The sequence below is a fragment of the Poecilia formosa genome, unplaced genomic scaffold, assembly GCF_000485575.1.
Source record: "Poecilia formosa unplaced genomic scaffold, Poecilia_formosa-5.1.2 Scaffold397, whole genome shotgun sequence".
NCBI lineage: Eukaryota > Metazoa > Chordata > Actinopteri > Cyprinodontiformes > Poeciliidae > Poecilia > Poecilia formosa.
In genome coordinates this window covers 256,542-269,948 of record NW_006800336.1, presented here as the reverse complement: position 1 = coordinate 269,948, position 13,407 = coordinate 256,542, and the positions used below count along the sequence as shown (strand labels likewise).

Below are 13,407 nucleotides of genomic sequence, written 5' to 3'. Positions count from 1 at the left end.
AAGAAATACACTGGATTCTTATTTAAGAATACGCTGTATTCTTAAATACAAACTCACCTCCAGATGTCCTTCATGTCAGTGCAGCATGACATGAAGGACATCAGCAAACAACATCTGGAGGTGAGTTTGCGGTGCAAACCGTGAACAGGAGTTTTTGTTCTTCACCATAAACTCATCATAACAGAATCAGAAGGTTCCATTTGTGTCAAAAATAAGTCGAAGTCATATGTGTAGATGTTGTTGGTCTATGTCATTGCTATGTGACTTTGGGTGATGTCTATGGTCTTAGTGCTTTATGGATATGTCGATGTTGCATGTAGCCGTTGTATATGTAGGTGATGCATATGTTAAATGTTGCGTATAACCCTGATTGGTAATGTATGCACCAATCAGGGCATACATTACATATGCCCTGCTTGCTGCATATGTAATGTATGCTTTAACTCTTTAACGTCCTGTGGGTTTACTGGAAGCTGCCACGGAGCCCGCGCGCCGTATTGGCGGTGGAGGCCCCGCCATATCGTGACCCACCAATCAGCAGAAGGTCTGCAGGTGAGCAACGGGAAGACACGTGGTGTGGTTCTCCACAAGAAGAGTAACACAAACACGGTGGGAAAGATGGAAAACAAGTGCAGTCAGGTGAGTTTGGCGCTCTGCAGGCCGCAGATTCAGTTCGGTCTGTAGCCACTTGGAATGTCCGCAAGCATGTAACAGGGAACATTAAAAGTTCGGGCTGCGGTGGCGCCTGTCAGGGTTGTTACATTGTTTTAAGTTGGGGCATTCCCAGTTCACTTGGTTTACTCACATTGATGCAGTGGACGCGCCTGTTTATTACCTTGTTAAAGTGTTTGCTTGTTTTGCTGCGCCTCTAATCTAAACACGCCACAGCCCCGCAGTTACTGCATTGCTGCTCACTGACAACATGTTTGATGATTTATTTATTTAGACAGATCTGCTGTTGACTGTAGCGAATTTACAGAACTTCAGACTTTTATTACGCCAGAACCAGCCTCGATATTCTCCAGAGGGTACTGGTGTTTTCAGGTCTAGCTTAGCCGTAATACTATCGCTATCAAGTTTTGTTGTTGTTTTAGCTCGGTAAAATGTTTTGTCCGTGTCTTTTAAATTGATGTAACTGTAGATAATTTCTATCCTTATAAAATAAAAATAATTTCGATAGGACGTTTGATTAAACATACACCTGATTTTAATTACGGCCAGCTGCTGCTCTGTGGCGCCACCTCATGATCATTTTTCGGTACTGCCACATGTTTAAAGTTTTCGCTCCGTGTAAAGTTGCATCGGATTAAATATTAGTTCAGTAGCTCAAATCTAAAACGTGTTTATTATAGGTTTATTCACCTAGTTCGATATGTTTCTGTTGATGATGATGATGATGATGATGATATGAAATGTTAACATCAGCCCAGTTAGAAAGACCACCGTCATGTTTTGGGACTATTGGATGAAGCTGAAGTACCCAGGGAGAACATACTAACTCCATGACAAGAGACTTCAGGCTGAGATTCAAACCCAAAACCTTCTTGCTGCTAGTTGATAACTATGCTTTTGTGCAGCTGCTTAGCTAATGAAAATAAAAAAAAATCCAGTTTAGAATATTAAATTAGTCATTTTTAATATTGATCGGCATGCATACTGAAAGCATGTCCAGGTACTGGGCAAGACATAAACTAAATACTGGTTCAGGGCTCCCTTTGCATGACTTCCTCCATCAGTGCAGCATGACATGAAGGAGATCTGTATGTGGTTCCTCTGAGGAGCAGTGGAGGCCCTGGTTACTTTATCAACCATCAGTCCACAAGTTCTCTGTGGGTTTAATGTCAGACTGAATTGTTGGCCTCCAGGGTCATTGAAGCAGCCTTTGGTACAGGTACCTTTGGCTGTGTTGGTTGGTACCAAGATCTGCTAGAAAATCTAATGAGCATCTCCATAAAGCTGATCAGCAGAAGGAAGTATGAAGAGCTCTAAAGTGACTGTGTCAGGCTGTGGACCTGAGAAAACCCAGTGGACCAGAACCAGCAGGTAACATGGTTCCCCTCTACTGCCTGTGGAAACTTCACTCTGGACCCATAAACATAAATTATCTTCCTCTCTCAACTAGCAACTTTACTTGTATCTGAAAACAGGACCTCAGACCATTAAATAACATCCCAGGTCAGATGTTTCTGATGTCGTGTCTGGTCCAGTAATGGCCTATCAAAAGGAATGACAGCAGTAGAACATGTCCTGGATACGTCTGTGTGAGGTGGATCCTGAAGTTCTGACTCCAGTCTGTAGTCTGCAAGCTGTAAACTCCTGGTCGGGGTTTACTCCACGATCCTCTCAAGACTGCTGTTATTAAATGTTTCCTATGCACATTTGTATTCCATCTTTTTTCCTTCCACTAAAGGGGAATTTTCCAGTAACATTTTCCAGTAGGGCTGCATGATATGTGGAATGAACTAATTGTGATATTGTTGTTGAAAATATTGATTATAATTGAACGATTCTTTGATTATTTCTTCCTTTATTGTAACACAATTTCCTCACCACTCTGAGTTTTGTTGTCTCAACCTCTGGAAATATACATCAAGTGTAGAGATGAGCAGCACTCAGAAGGCATCCGACTGGATGTCTTAGTTTTAGACAGTTTGTAGCAGACATAGCTCATTTACTCAGAGAGGTTACTGTTTCCTGTTGGTTGCTGAGGTGTTGTGAACAATGCGGCCCTGCTGTGTTTTGACTGTCAGGTGCAGAACATTGAGCGAGTGCAGGCTCTGGAAGCCTGGCTGGAAACGACCAACACCAGGCTGACCCAGGTTAATGGCCAGAGGAAGTACGGAGGACCGCCTGAGGGTGAGACGCACAGCCACACTGGGACACCATCATAAACGCGTTGGGCATACAATGCTGTGAAAAACTATTTGCCTCTTTGCAGACTTCTGCTGCTGTTTTTGTCTCTACTGAAAGTTTTACATCATCAAAATTGAATCAGACAGAGATGGGGTGATTAAACTGAAAGATACTTTTTAAATGAGAATTTTATTCATTAAGGGAAAAAGTTATCCAAGCCAACCTGACCATACGTGAAAAAGCAAACAACCTAAACCATTGTTCCACCCTTAGCACCAACAACTGACATTAAGAGTGTTGATGAGTCTTTAACATCACTGAGAAATGTTAACCCTCTCTCCTTTACAAAAATGATCAAATTCAGCTATACTGGAGGGTTTGGAAGTATGAACAGTATGTTTTAGGTTACTCTACAATGTCTGAATTGGATTTAAGTCCAGACTTTAGCTAGACCCCCTCCAAAGCTGAATTTTGTTTTTTGTTTTTTCCCTTTTTGAGTCATTCAGAGGTGACCTTGCTGCTGTACTTTGGATCATTCTCCTGCTGCTTCAGGCCATGCTCTGATGGCTGGACATTCAGGATGTTCTGGTACTGAGCAAAAGTCATGATTCATCAGTAATGACAAGTTGTCCAGGTCATGAGAAAGCAAAGCTGCTCCAAACCATCATACTACCACCGAGTTTGATTTTCAGTACGATTGTTTCTGAAATGCTGCTAGTTCCACACCACAGATGCACATCTTCCAAAACATTTACTTTTGTCTTTTCACTCCTCAGAATATTTCCCTAAAGGTCTTTGGGATTATCAAGATGTTTTTGGTAAAATGTTTGTGATGGTTTTGGTCAGCTGTGGTTTTGGCCTTGGTTTATCCAGTCTCTCTTTCTCATTGTCAAGTCATGCACTCTGACCTTGCCTGAGGAAAGTGAGGCCTGCAGAGTGTTAGATGTTGTTTTGTGACCTACAGGTTGAAACATTGATGGAGTCATTTTGGTTGACTGACCTCTGCTGGCTCTGTTGTCTGAGAGAATGTTGCATCATTCAGGTTTTCTGGAGGGCAGAAAGTGTTGACATCAGTGCAGTAAACACATGCCGGTAGATCCTGGACGTTTTCCTGACTCTGATACAGCAGAAAGAAGTTATTCAAACATGTCTAATGGAGGAAAGGAAAGCTATTTTGATAAAGCAGGTCAGATATGAGTCTTTCTCCACAAAAAAGCTGAAATACTGAATGTCTTTGTTTAAATAAAACTAGGACATTATGCTGATGAAACAACTGACATGTTTCTGCTAAAATGGAGGAAACCATTGAGGGGCTTGGAACTGAACTGTAACTTGGATCATAGGATTCTTGATTGAATAGTTTGATGGATCCATGTGGGAAGGAACTTTTTTATTTGGTATATTGTTTTATGCTCTCTGTGGTCTTGTTGTGTATTGAGCTTGTAATATAAATATGTTGGAAATAAAAAAAAAGGCTTTCGTATCCCTTTCCAGACTGATATCAGTGACTTTGTTCTTCTGTTTTTAATTTCTTTTTTTTTTTTTTTTACATGTTGCTTTTTGTGATCGTCACACAGGTTTATTTAAGTAGTTACATCTGCAAATGAGATAGTAATCTGGCCTCGGTTTGAGTTGTGAGAGTGAGCTCACTTTTCACAGGTTGGCTTTGACTATTTTTTTCCCTTTATAACTGAAATCCTCATTTGAAACCTACTTATATTAACTCTGGTTATTTTTATCTTGACTATCTCAAGCATTTATATGCAACAATGTGAAAGCACTTTTTCACACCGTTGGGGTCCGTTCCCAGTATTTGGGTCTGCCGAGGTTTTACGTTTGTTTCCAAGATGTCGACATTTTCTTCATTCTCCTTCAGCTGCTGCGGTCTAACACTGCAGCAGACCGATGTTGGCCTCATGCATGGTCTGTCTTATAGAATGTTAAAGCTGACTTTTATCATTCTTGTCATTTTCTGTTCCTCAATAAAAAAAGTTGTTTATTGCTCAGTACTTATGGAGAGTCCTCTTGATGAGATAAATGGACCTGACTGGCCAGAGTTGGTCTGGCTGTGGAGAACAGACAAATGCATAACTGTCCCTCTGCTGTTTCTGCACCCTGCTGGTCAGCTGACTGAAGGAAAGGCCATGCACTTTTTATTTTCCCACAAGGAAGATAAATGTGTCTGTTTGGAAGTATATGCAGTTATATGGTGTGTAAACTGAAGGAGCTCCACATAAAGTCGGCTTACTAGACTTGTTGCTGTATGAAAGAATAAAAATGTCTAATATTCTGCATTGATGACACTTGATTTCATATTAGATTTAGCAGATTTAGAAATACTAGAATTGGTGGGCCTATATTTTATAGCTGTAATATTTATTATGGATTTATATATTTTATGGACAGAATTTAACAGGATGAATATTTTTTTTTCTTTTTAAATTGAAATAATTAAACCATGTTATACATTGTTTTGAAAATACCATAACACTGTGGTATTATTCAATATAATTTTACTGTGTCTAACACATAAATATGAGTAAAGTAGGAGTTAATAGGATTATCTATTCATTTCTTTTCATGGGGAGGCAGAGGTGATGTATTTAGTAGAAAAATTCAGCAGTGAAAGAAAGTATATTTTATTTGTTTGGCAGTAAACATCACAAATATTGATAAATGGTGTATAATGGAAATTTAAAAAAGGTCTTCTGCTTAGAATTTGTGATATTATACATAGTTCCCATGATTGGTGGTGATTATCTGCTGTGTTGTGGTGACCTCACAGAATTCATATAAAAAGTAGCAGAATGACCTGCAGTAGATACAGAATAACCACACTGTGACTCGGACTGCTATTCATTTAGCCTCTGGAAAGGTAAATAGAGCTGGTTAAACCAGAAGAGAGGCTGCACAACGTATTGCTGTTATGATGTCACCAGGAATCAATATTGTCACAGAGAACTGTTTGGAGTGCAAACATTTTGTCTAAAATGTTTCTAACAATGGGAAGTTACTGAGTTGGTAACGATACAGAGACTACTGTTAATTGCAAACAGCAGACGTGACCTGGTGGGCGGGTCAGTCAGTCAAACCTCTAGAAGTCCCCAAGGGAAAGGTAGAGAAGATCGGCTCCATATGCAAGTATGGAAAATCATATAGCAGGTCTTGATTCTCAATTAAATTTATTTTATTTTATTATTTTTTTTTTTTTTTTGCAAAAATCTAACTTTTTTTTATTATTTTATTTTTTGCGTGATCGTGATTAATTAAATGCAACCACAATCAGATTTTGGTCTGAACGGTTTGCGAGCCCAAAGTCCATATGTGTGGAAGAAGAAGGTAGATGTCAGTGCTCTGTTTACGGAGGTAGTATTGCTGTGGATGGATTTTAAAGTTATTCAGCCATGGAGCTGATACAAATTGAATTTTTTGGGGGGGTCAAAAGATCAAAATTGGGCTGTTTATTCTCTCATGAAAAAGTCTGATGTGGGTTGCATTTGCCTGATGTGTGAACGTAGCCCAAGTTGATGAACTGGAATCACATGCTCCACACTGAATATAACCTCCTCCTGTTAACACACCTCTAGCTGGTTCTTTCTGTGTGTGCAGTTCCCCCTGGAATGTAGCCAAGTGTTTCTAATCTTTGTATTTATCCTGATGGGTAGCAGTACATCTGCCACTGAGCCTCATAGCCCTCCTTCTTCTTGGTTTAGGGTGGAACGGTCCCACCCCAGGCGAGCACTGTGAGGTCTTCATCAGCCACATCCCTCGGGACGCCTACGAGGACCTGCTCATCCCCCTGTTCAGCTCTGTGGGACCTCTCTGGGAGTTCCGCCTTATGATGAACTTCAGTGGCCAGAACCGGGGCTTTGCCTACGCCAAATATGGCACACAGACCCTCGCCACAGAGGCCGTCCTCAAGCTGAACGGCTACATGCTGGAGCCCAAGTGCTACCTCTGTGTCCGCCGCAGCACAGAGAAGAGACACCTCTGTATTGGAAATCTGCCAGCTGCCACTAAACAAGAAGACCTGAAGCAGGTTAGGTCGGTCTGCCTGTTGGGAGTGACGTATTGAATTTACTACACAACTTATTAAAACTGAACAACAAGATGCAGTGATCAGAAATGAATTTATTCAAATTATGTACCAACACACAAGGCCTTCTGGAAGGTAATGGTAGCAGACTGATTTGTGTGTGTGTGTGTGTGTGTGTGTGTGTGTGTGTGTGTGTTTTCAAGGTGCTGCGGCGGCTGGTGGAGGGGGTGGAGAGGGTTTCTCTGAAGACCGGTCCTGGCATAGAGGGGGTCTCTGCTGTCGTTGCCTTCTCCTCCCATCATACCGCGTCGATGGCCAAGAAGGATCTAGTGGCAGGTAATCTAGTGACCAGTCCAACTTCTGGTCTTTTAATAATTTAACACATTTTGTCATTCTACAGGAATTCATACCACTTATAACTTATTCAGTTATTATTTGTGTCTTGCTACAACTACGTTTAATTTGTTTCAGTTTGTTTTAGATGGATCAGCACAGCACTGTGCCAAATTGTGATGGAAAATGTTGCTTGATTTTTATTTTTATTTATTTATTAAAGCTCCAGTATGTAACTTTTATAAATAACCTGCTTTTTATATATTTGTTAAAACTGTCTCGATATCCTGACAGTTTGTTATAAGATGGATAATCTGTGAAAAGTCTGATCTCCCTGAGCTGTTATTCCTGCCTGAAGAAATGCAGTGATGGCAACCAAAAACAACCAATCAGAGCCAGGAGGAGTAGCTGGACGCTACATGTAAAATTAAAAAAAAAAAAATTAAAAAATATATATATATATCTAATACAAGTTACATTACTAAAGTTTTAACAAATGTAAATCTGAAAAGTTTTCTGTCCATTTCTATTCATTTACCCAAGTAAAAACCAGACCCTGGTTCTGACTAGGCTTTGTACCGTCTGGACCCTCGGCTATTGAGAAACCATCACATCCGGGATGCGTGGCTTCTGCTGACATTTTAAACAATTGTCTGATTTTTACCCGATCACTAACATTTGGTCATGTGAGGCGCTGTAAATTTCCTGTTTACAGCACAGGAATCACCTGTGCTGTAAACAATGATCCCTCACTGTGAAGAGAGAAGTGTTGAGCTGAATGTCATCTTTGCCAGCAATAAATTGCTTCAAACATCCCTCTTGTTCCAAATTTAATAGTCGTATATTTGCAAGCATGTCCAACACTAACTGAACAGCGTCCTTCACTTCATCTGCTGCCTTTGCTACAACTACAGACAGAGCACGATTCGAAACCAGGCAAAAGAATTAACCTCATCGTTCACAATTTCTTTTGGCTTTTCTAGCAGTTTTCCCCTGAAACAATGAATCATTTTCCTTCCATGTCAGTCTTCTTTTCCTTTGTGTCATAAAAATCCCAATAATACACAATACGTTGTGGTTTTAAGATGGGTATAAATACTTTGTTAGGAGCTGTTTGTGGTTTTTCTGTGTGACAGAGAAGAGCTGTAGTAAAGTCAGATAAACATCTCTACTCTGTCTAGAATTCAAGAAGCGATTTTCATTGGAGATTTCCATCAAGTGGGAGCCAGGAGAGAACCCGAGCCCCAGCCAGACATGTTCTCCACCAGCCCAAAAGATTCTGCTGCAGCCGTGCTTCGTGTCCTGCAGCCAGGCCGTCTCTCACCCTTCAGCCCCGCCGCAGCTCCAGCCTGCTGCTCCACCCGTCTCTCCAGGGTTCTGCAGGGCAGTGGGGGAACCAGTCTCTCCCCTGCAGCCACACGCGTGTTACCCCCTCCCAACCTCCCACCACCCCCAGCAACACATGGTCTGTGCGCCGTCCCCAGTGATGCTCCTCCATAAGGTTTGCGAGGCCAACGGGTTTGGCCAGCCGTTCTATGAGCTACACTACAGTTTGGCCAGACCAGATGGTTTCGTTAAATTTACCTACGAGGTTCTGATCCCCGGCATCAGCAGCACCTTCAGGGGGAAGGTCATGGTCCTGCCAGGACCCAGTGTCAGAGTCATGCTGGAGGAGGCTCAGCGGGCCATCGCCCAGCAGCTGCTGCAGAGGATGTTCCACAACCAGCAGGCGGCCTGAACACTCCACCGGCTTCCAGCTGCAACGTTCCTGTTTCACATCTATGTTTTACTGACAACAAAAAATATTTCATTCTGCGTCATTTCTTCTTTTCTGCATGTTTTTAATAGTGTTTGTTAACCTGTATGTCCAGTTTGAGTTTAAGAAGTTTGTTTGCATGGTTTTTTTTTTAGAATTCTTGTTTTATTCTTGCTGTGTTCTGAGTTGCTCATTTTAATAAAAATGAGATTTGCTAAAAAATAAAAAAGGGTGGTGTTTTAAAATGTGCAATGAAGAATTAGGTCCCAAGTTGTTTTTACTTGGGAGTAGGGTTTCAAATTAATTTTCATTTCATGTCGCATGAAGATCATGAAGGTTGTAGCAGAATATATTGATAAAACTTGAAATATTAAAGCTGTCTTTGTATTGAATGAGGCCTTCTAAAAATTAACATCCTTTCACATTTAAGTAGTTTGTACACAACTCATTTGATTTGACTTTGATTTGACTTGACTTGACTTTGATTTGTTCAAGGACACAATTGTTATCTTGAAGGTTAAAGCTCGTCTAGAGGGCCACAGAAACATTTGACCTGAAAGGCCAGGTCTGGCCTGCAGGCTTTGAGTTCGTTCGACGTTCTCCAGACCCTTCATGATGAAAGTTTCTTCCATTACACCCGGTAATGGCCTCTCCACAGCTGGAAGTTCTGTAGAGCTTATATCCTGCAGCTTTTCGATGCATCACCTAAACCCCCTCAACATTCGTCCAGCTCCGAGAGTCCTGGTGAGGAGGCGTTCATTAGATCCTGGTGTGTTGGATGATGGATGTATTGAAAACCTGCAGGACTGGGCACTCCTGTTTCAGATGAAATGTAAAGCTGGGGTCAGAATGTCACAACGATCTTTATACAGCTGCTCTAAGGTTATACTGAAGGAATGCTGACTAAAAAGTTGCTTAGTTGGAACAGTTTTGTGGTTTTTAAGACCAGTTGATCAGGAAAGTGGTCTTGGTGAGTAGGTTACTGGTTGCTTGAATATTTTGTAGGTAACTAGTATGTACATCCTATTTAGTTTGTGCTAGTTGTGTGCTAACAGCATGGTCCTTATGTGTGTATTGGTTCTATGAGTTTAACATGAGCTTCAAGACAGGTTGAGATTTGAAACTGAACAAAATTCAGATGAATCACAGAATAACTAGACAGGTAAAGACTCAACCAATGATCAGTGCTGGACTGACCCAACGAGCTCTAACTGAGCACTGGAACAAGTAGGGGCAACATGAGACACCAAGAAGACCAACAAAGACCCAGTGATGAAGCTACAATCTGCTCATCATGTTCTAATTGACTGTTCTTAGACTCCAAACACTGAAGTCAAACCTCATACTGAAGCCTGGTGGTATGCAGTGGCACATTTATCATATACCAGAGATCATGGTTAAAATCCATCAAAACAATGGAAGAGGTCATGTTGCTTTAAGCTGCAGAGGAAATGATGCTAAAACCCCCAAAACAATAAAGCGCAGACTGTTTGGAGTGACCCGCCTCCCTGGACTAACACAAACATGTAGGATGACATGAAACATTTCTGAGGCAAAAGCTGGAAACCTTTGGTCCTCCAGTGGTTCTGGGCTGGAGAACCAAAAGCTGCTCAACTCCATGCAGTTTTCAGAAACGGTCCTTACACAAGAAATATGAGCTCAGTTCAGGAAAATTACACCTTTAAGTTTTTTTGTTTTTTTTTCAGATTTATTTCTGGCACTAGTGGCCTCTAATGAACATTAGTGAGACAGGAAGCAGGGTGTGGAGAGAGGACTCTGCACTGTACCAGCTGAGCCACCCAGCAACTTTGATTTGTAGGCACTTTTTACTTTCTGGTGTAAATGTGTATAACAAAGTATAATGAATTTTTTTTAATCAAAATTAAGTTTCTTCCATTCTTTATATTTTTCATGATTATATTTAAAATATGTTTTCAATGGATTCATGAGGATGGAAGTATAAAATAGGGTTTACCAGTCAGCCACAGCAGTGAGGTTGTGCCCAGATGTTGCCTGAACACCTGCTGAACAGAATGACACCATCCTGCCCTCTAGTGGACAACTACAGTAACTCATTGGCAGATTTCAGAACGCTTTCATGTTTTTAATAGAGATTTGAAGCATGCAGACAGCAGGATGGAACTCATGTTTATTCAAAGTGAAGCAGTTCTGATGGAAATGTGTCTTCTTCTAACATGAACTCCTGATTACTAGGCAGAGTTCCTCCTGAAGAAACAGCTTCAGACCACAGTGGTGCTTTCACTATGACGTGTTCACCAGAGCACACAACTGGACAATAAACATGTAGAGTGAGTAAATGTCTGGATACAAGCTGAAGTCAGAGTATGTAATATGAGCTCCATGGCAACCTGAGGTCCCCTCAGCAGGTCAGTCATGTTGTCCGGGCAATTACGCAGTGTGTGTGTCTGCTGCCCACATTAACCAGGGCTGCTCTCACATCCATCAGGATCTGTGTAGACTCTGTACACAGCAGAGAGCCGGCTAGGCATCAGAGGTTCTCCTCTTGATCTCTGTGATGAGGTCAGAGCGGGGCACGTCCACCTGGAGGCAGATCCAGGAACAGCAGCTGGTAAATCGCAGACAGGTCTATTTAGCTGTAGCCAGAGGCTGTGATGACGGTAGCTACCTCCTCTCTGCTGACCACCACACGCAGCTTCACTACGCCATCCTTCAGCTCCTGCTCTCCCAGTATGGCCACCAGAGGGATCCCCATCTCCTCGCACAGCTGCAGCTGACTCAGCAGTTTGGGGTTCTTCTTGTACATCACCTCAGCCTACACTCACACATATACACACCCCCACACACCCCCACACACACACACACACACCATGAGCTTCCTGTCAGGAAAACTCATGAGGCTGCTAGAAGATAAACAGCTCAAAGGGTCAGCCAACCTCCATTTTCACCAACTCAAATTTAAGAATGGAATATAAGAGCTGTGTCACGTCAGAAATGTGCAAAAGAAAACATTTTTATTATTCATAAGAATAGAAAGCTATTGAGGAAGAAATTGTACTTTTTATGAGATTAACTATAGATCTTGTGGCATTCTTGTTTTAGTTGAAGACTAATTATTGACATTTCTTTTAATATTTTGCTCTATTTGTTGTTGCAGCTGCATCTGTGGATCTCTGTTTGGTTCCAGGTTCTACTCCTTTTCTCCTCCACTGTAATTCTTCATTATTATTCATAAAGAGAACTTTAACATTGTCAAAACTAAATCCTTTCATATCCAGTATTAATGTAACTAATATAAATAATTATGTTATACTTTACAGAACTACAAGAATGATCCATGAGTGAGTGACAGAGGAACAGATACACATTGCACAGAGACTCAAACTTCTGCCTGACAGAAAAGTCCATGGGAAAAATAACTAGATAGATTATAGAAGATTAAATAATTCTGCCACAACAAAATTTAAGATTTGTGATGAATGTGTTTAGAGGCCAATGTGAAGACATCTTAAGGTCTTCACATTGGATGTGCGGACACCCTGCACTACTTGGTTTTGGTCTGGCACATAAAACCAAATGATACTCTCACCACACACACACCTTAATCCCAGCATTCCAGAGCTCAGTGACCAGCCTGAGTCTCTCCTCCAGCAGGTTTTTCTGAGCCGACGCCACAAGGACCTGGACCTCTGTGGTCCGGACCTTCTCTGCTGCCGCCTGAACATTAGCAGCAGAGTTAGTGTGAACATGAGCGGTCATCAGCAGCACTTTCCAGCCCACCCAGCTGCAGGCGTCACCTCAGCCCTCTGCTCCATGATGGAGAAGATCCTCTCAATGCCGATGCTGACCCCAACACACGGAACCTTCCTGTTCTTGGGGTCGAACATGCCCACCAGGCCATCATAGCGCCCCCCTCCAGCCACGCTCCCCACGCTGACGCTTTCCTCAGACCCGTTTTGGGCGTCATTGGACGCCAGGGCCACTGGAGCCACCCCAGCCTGAGTCAGCACCGCCTCATAAATCACTCCTGTGTAATAATCCAGCCCACGGGCCAGGCTGAGGTCAAACACGACCTGAGGAACGACAAAGGAAATAAAAATGAATAATGTAGCCACAGAGACAGGATGCTGAGAGACAGAAGCAGACCATTCTGGGATGCATGACCTTGTCTGTGACCTGGAAGAGCTGCAGGTAGCTGAACAGAAGCTTAATGTCAGACAGGCCGGCGCAGGCCTGCTTACTCTGAGACATCCTGGGGTCCTGCAGGAGGCGCTCTGCTAGGTCCATTCCCCCTGAAACACACAACCAGCCTCACTCAGGTAGAGTTCCTGCAGGACGGCGACTGGCCCCCAGGCTCCAGGCCCCCAGGCTCCAGGCCCCCAGGCTCCAGGCCCCCAGGCTCCAGGCCCCCAGGCTCCAGGCCCCCAGGCTCCAGGCCCCCAGGCTCCAG

General features: G+C 42.5%; 2 protein-coding genes across 3 annotated transcripts in view; one reads left to right on the top strand and one right to left on the bottom strand.

The window, feature by feature from the left end:
- Positions 1-412: 412 nt before the first annotated feature.
- On the top strand, positions 413-9,194 carry dnd1 (DND microRNA-mediated repression inhibitor 1). The gene is made up of 5 exons (XM_007576127.2): positions 413-639; positions 2,751-2,856; positions 6,567-6,892; positions 7,093-7,225; positions 8,404-9,194. The coding sequence occupies exons 1-5, from the start codon at positions 619-621 to the stop codon at positions 8,958-8,960; spliced, it is 1,143 nt and encodes a 380-aa protein (XP_007576189.1). The 5' UTR covers positions 413-618; the 3' UTR covers positions 8,961-9,194.
- Positions 9,195-11,065: 1,871 nt separating this feature from the next.
- hars (histidyl-tRNA synthetase) overlaps positions 11,066-13,407 on the bottom strand; it is an 8,759-nt gene continuing 6,417 nt past the window's right edge. For both annotated transcript variants that reach the window (XM_007576126.2, XM_007576125.2), the window contains 5 exons: positions 13,122-13,249; positions 12,755-13,030; positions 12,558-12,674; positions 11,626-11,772; positions 11,066-11,540 (listed from right to left, as the gene is read on the bottom strand). In XM_007576126.2, the coding sequence (XP_007576188.1) occupies positions 11,481-11,540; positions 11,626-11,772; positions 12,558-12,674; positions 12,755-13,030; positions 13,122-13,249 (728 nt within the window). In that variant the 3' untranslated portion in view covers positions 11,066-11,480. The remainder of the gene's footprint in view (positions 11,541-11,625; positions 11,773-12,557; positions 12,675-12,754; positions 13,031-13,121; positions 13,250-13,407) is intronic.

Coding starts and splice junctions, on each gene's coding strand:
- dnd1 (XM_007576127.2), top strand. CDS start 619: ATGGAAAACAAGTGCAGTCAG. Junction 2,857..6,566: donor GTACGGAGGACCGCCTGAGG/GTGAGACGCACA, acceptor TTCTTGGTTTAG/GGTGGAACGGTCCCACCCCA. Junction 7,226..8,403: donor CAAGAAGGATCTAGTGGCAG/GTAATCTAGTGA, acceptor TACTCTGTCTAG/AATTCAAGAAGCGATTTTCA.